A 4,977-nucleotide genomic window follows, 5' to 3' on the forward strand; every position below is an offset into this window, starting at 1 on the left:
TCCCATTTAACCATAAACAACAGTTTATATACAAAATATGACGTCATTGGTTACAGAATAAAGCTCTTCCTCTTGACCAAGACAAAACAGGTTCAAAAGTTCATTCCAACTCACCAGCGCACACACATGACACACAATATCACTAGATTAACTCCTGAAGGTTCACTATATTTTATTACCACTTTAGCAGACAGCTCAAGATAATGGAAGACCCAGGGAGTTACTCACTGCCTTATCTAAACATCTCAGGGCTAAGTTGAGTCGGTTCAACCAGTTTAACGATCCTTTTTGCTTACTTTATAACCCACAGCACATACCTCTCTAACTAAGTTGGAATGGTGTTTATTATGTCTTAATTACTCCTTGTTCATACTACATAATCCCTTCCTTATGAATTAACATTATTAATCAGATATAATAATACAGGGTAGAGTTCAATTAGTTATAGTTTTATCTAAATGTAGACATTGTTTAGTCATTATTCATAAATTTCCTAACAATATTGTGCAGTTGAAAGTCATGCTGACAACCACCTTAATGATGATTAGTACAACTTGTATTCTAATGTTGTATCATGCAGGCGCCATGTGTGGGTTCAGTGTATTGTGCAGGCGCCATGTGTGGGTTCAGTGTATTGTGCAGGCGCCATGTGTGGGTTCAGTGTATTGTGGAGGCGCCACGTGTGGGTTCTGTGGCCTTTTAGTGTTGTCCTTGTCCTTTCCCCAGAGTTCCCAGTTTTCCACAAGTTCACCTGTTTAACAGACACAATCACTGAGATGTCTTATGGTTAAAAGCAGGGCTTGAATTGTGAGGATATAGGCCTAACTATTGTTATAGAAATGGGCAAAAAGCGTATGCTGCCCCTTGTTTGCTAAGCCTTAGTAAAAACCACAGTCCATAATATATAAAGCGATATAGGCTTTAACAATGATGAATTCCACAATTATTTCTGCATAGTCCACTAGACTATTGAAGGTCTTGCTCCCTCAACACGGGTTCTTGGTAGGTCTAAGTCTCCGCAATTTAGAAAATTAATCGTAGGATATGCCTATAGAAAAAGACCAAAAGATAGAAGCGGTATAGAAGCGGTATTCATAGACCAAACAGTTTAACAGATTTTTATTCAGGAGAATCGCACTGAATCAGGCTATTCATTTCAGTGCATCTGAGTTCTTATGCGTAACCTATAGCCTAAACGGAACCGGAAACACCCCCGTCTATTTTGATCACAGATCATGACAAAGCCTGCACATTTCAGCTATATTTTTCATTGATTTAGCCCACTATCGCCTACGGATTTGATACACATGAATCCCTATATTTAATCTGGATTTCACAAAAAATAGCCTGACTAGGATCCTTTGACTTCTCCCCGCGCCAGATGAGTAATGTAGGATATGTAAACATTATATTAAGTGGCATTGTTTAAAGTGGCTAGTGATACATTTTTACATAATTTCCATCAATTCCCATTATTAAAGTGGCTGGAGTTGAGTCAGTATGTTGGCAGCGGCCACTAAATGTTAGTGGTGGCTGTTTAACAGTCTGATGGCCTTGAGATAGAAGCTGTTTTTCAGTCTCTCGGTCCCCACTTTGATGCACCTGTACTGACCTCGCCTTCTGGATGACAGCGGGGTGAACAGGCAGATGAGTGCGGTCAGAGCTTGAATCTGTGGGAGAGAATAAACCAGTAATGAACAAGGACCGTGTGAAGGTGAAGCTATAGTTTCATAGCACTTTGACCATATCTTAGTTGTCATCATTGCATTGATAACATGAAGTAATAGAACATACACCTTTAGTCATACGGCTGAAGTTCTTGACAACTCACCATCTACAAAACTAACACCTGCAAGATGCTGTACTTTCTTCTGTTTCATTGTACTACATTGCTTGGTGTTTCCTCTAAATCTGATGATGCCTAATAGAAGGAAACATATTACTCAATAAAACATTTGTAGTTCAGCCCCAGAGTAAGTAGAGCAATAATAACATCTGCTCAGCTAACCTTAGCACAGTAACTGTTCAACATGTAGATTATATCAACATACCTCTACAGCATTTACTGTCACTGGAGAAAAAGTCACTGGTGTTGGACTTTTTCTCCTCCTTAGAATTACAAATCCTATTATTATTATTATTGTTATTGCAAGAGCTATTAGGACTGATGCCAGAACAACACCAATGATGATTCCAGGTTCTATTTGTGAGGATTGTGGTCCACATTCAGAATTGGACAAATGAGTTCCTGGTCTAAGTTCTTGAAGACCTAAGGATTTACACCTGAAACACATAATATAACAGTCTGCGACAGCAATTTGATCATTCAACTTCCCGTTCAATTGTAGATTTGTACTTAAGTATATTGTATTATTTATCTTAGACTTCTGATTTATGTAAACGTATGTGAACTTACTCTGTGTGTGGCTGACAAGATGTTAATGATCCATCTGAATAGGTGTCACCAGTACAGTCAGAACACACAGTATCTGTAGATGTTGTTCCTGCATAAATACATAATTGCATTTCATTTTTCCACTACTTATTATATTTACTGTTAATGATTATTCACACTGAAGTTACCAACTTGACTCATTTGAATTATGACAACACAATTAGTATAATGAGTGAGACCGAAGACCAACCTGTGTGGCTGATGTATTGACCAGGTTTACAGCTGCTGTGTCTCTGGGCTGCTCTACAACCATCCTTAGTTGGGTCTAGACAGTAGAACCCCTCCAGTGTCCCACAGACAGTGTCTGATGAAGGTCTACATGGCTGCTTTACCATCAAACCCAAACCTATAGAGAACATGGCATGTATTATCTGTTACAGATACAGCTGACATATCCTCATAGCATAACAACAGACTAACATATCAGTGTTTGTGTCTTGGTTTCAGTACAGACACACAGGACCACTCTTACCTGGATCACAGTTGGTACACACTTTGCATTTTATGAGACCATTGGGCTCATCAAGAAATGTAGAATCAACACAGGGCATGCAGCTGGTGCTGGTGAATTCAGTACAATGCTTATGTACACAATTTCCTGGGGAAGAGAGAATCACAATGTCATGTTTTTCTGTTAGTGTTGATGATGTATTGACGTCTGGTCATTCATATCATGTAAAGAGAGGGTCCTTACCTGGTGAACACATGGGGCAGCATTCATCCCATATTCTGTACTCGGCTCTACCACATGCAATACAGGATCCAATGCTTACATGCACCAATATAATAGTTATCTGGAAGTAGAGAAAATGTCAGAAAACAAATCACAAAAATCTAAACTGATGGTGTGTTTTCATAAAACTTACAGAAGTAGTTAACATAATTCTAACCCAAATATTCACATTTCAAATAAAATGAAAGTAATTATATGGGACCAATTTAAACAGTATTTTGTGAGTGTGGTGGCGCCCCCTGGTGTGATTTTATTTGTCTTTAAAGGTGTGACACCAGACCCTAAACCTAGGTCAGCGTTTCCCAAACTTGGTACTGGGGACCCCAAGGTGTGCACGTTATGGTTGTCGCCCTAGCACTACACAGCTGACTCAAATAACCAAAGGTTGATGATGAGTTCATTATCTGAATCAGCTGTGTAGTGCTAGGGCAAAAAACTAAATGTGCACCCTTTAGGGGCCCCAGGACCGAGTTTGGGAAACGCTGACCTAGTGAAAATGTACATCTCGCCACCACGTGTTTTCTAAAAGGTTTCTTTAAAATTGACAGAACTAGTAGGCTAAAAATAACTCTGATTTATATTTCATAGGGGAAATATTTAAATTGATAATTGTTTTTTAAACATGCCAAGCAAATCAGAAATGTTTCACTTACAGTCCATATCAAGGTTCCAAACTGTGCCATGGTTCCTCAATCCTCTCCAACTCACTGGAAGACCCACACACTGGATTTGTGAAGTACTTAGGATTGTTGAAGTATTGAGATGAACTGACCTGTTGAATTCATGTGTTTTAGTACATGTAAATCTAATCCTTTCAATTTACTGAATTTAATCACTGAAGAAAAAATGAATAAGCTAGTTATCAACTTTGAGAAGTATGAAACAGAATTAGGCATGTAGTTATTAGAGAATGTTGCCATCTTTGACACTTGATACAGCTACGACCGGAAGTGATTTTTGTAGTAAGTCAGGAGAGCATTTCCGCTAACCCTGTCACGCCCTGTCCTTACAGAGCCTTTTTATGTCTCTATTTGGTTTGGTCAGGGTGTGATTTGGGGTGGGCATTCTATGTTTTAGTTTTCTATGATTTTGTATTTCTATGTTTTGGCCGGGTATGGTTCTCAATCAGGGACAGCTGTCTATCGTTGTCTCTGATTGGGAACCATACTTAGGTAACCCTTTTCCCTCCTTTCAGTGTGGGAAGTTAACTTTGTTTGTGGCACTAATGCCCTTAAGCTTCACGGTTGTTTTGTATTGTTTATGTTGGCGTCACCTTAATAAAAGGAATATGTACGCTCACAACGCTGCGCTTTGGTCTCCTCCTTTTGACGGCCGTGACAAACCCTAACCCCTTTCCTAACCTTGACCTAACCCTCCTAACCTGCGGCGTATAACATCAGTAGTACACTATAGTACAGAGATTCCCAACCTTTACTGTACCAGAGAGTGAAGAAACATGGTCTTCCTCCTTTTTTAACCAGCTCTTTTTAACCAGCTCATGTTTAAAACAAATATATGTTAAAACACCACTGGAGTCTGGAGATACAACTCATCACTATAACTGGGCCTCTGAGTCTGTTTTCTCCCTGTTGTGCTGTCTGTCTCTGCATCTCTGCTGTCACTGTCCGTCTGTCTGTGATTCTCCTGTCACACTGTCTGTAACTCTGACTGTAACTTTGTTGTCAGCCTGTCTGTCTGTGATTCTCCTCAGTTGTCTGTCTGGTCTGGTCTGGTCTGTCTGTCTGTCTGTCTGTGTTTCTTCTTGTTCTCCTCTGCTGTCACTCTGTCC

General features: G+C 39.6%; 1 protein-coding gene across 1 annotated transcript; it reads right to left on the reverse strand.

Moving 5' to 3' along the window:
* Positions 1-1,752: 1,752 nt before the first annotated feature.
* LOC120059064 (tumor necrosis factor receptor superfamily member 14-like) lies at positions 1,753-3,943 on the reverse strand. Its single transcript, XM_039007847.1, has 7 exons — positions 3,842-3,943; positions 3,150-3,249; positions 2,928-3,053; positions 2,646-2,801; positions 2,417-2,504; positions 2,052-2,283; positions 1,753-1,921 (listed from the first exon to the last, which is right to left on the reverse strand). Exons 1-7 carry the CDS (start codon positions 3,869-3,871, stop codon positions 1,877-1,879), a joined length of 777 nt encoding a protein of 258 aa, XP_038863775.1. The 5' UTR covers positions 3,872-3,943; the 3' UTR covers positions 1,753-1,876.
* Positions 3,944-4,977: the final 1,034 nt, after the last annotated feature.

The sequence above is a fragment of the Salvelinus namaycush genome, chromosome 14 (assembly GCF_016432855.1).
Source record: "Salvelinus namaycush isolate Seneca chromosome 14, SaNama_1.0, whole genome shotgun sequence".
NCBI classification, from domain to species: domain Eukaryota; kingdom Metazoa; phylum Chordata; class Actinopteri; order Salmoniformes; family Salmonidae; genus Salvelinus; species Salvelinus namaycush.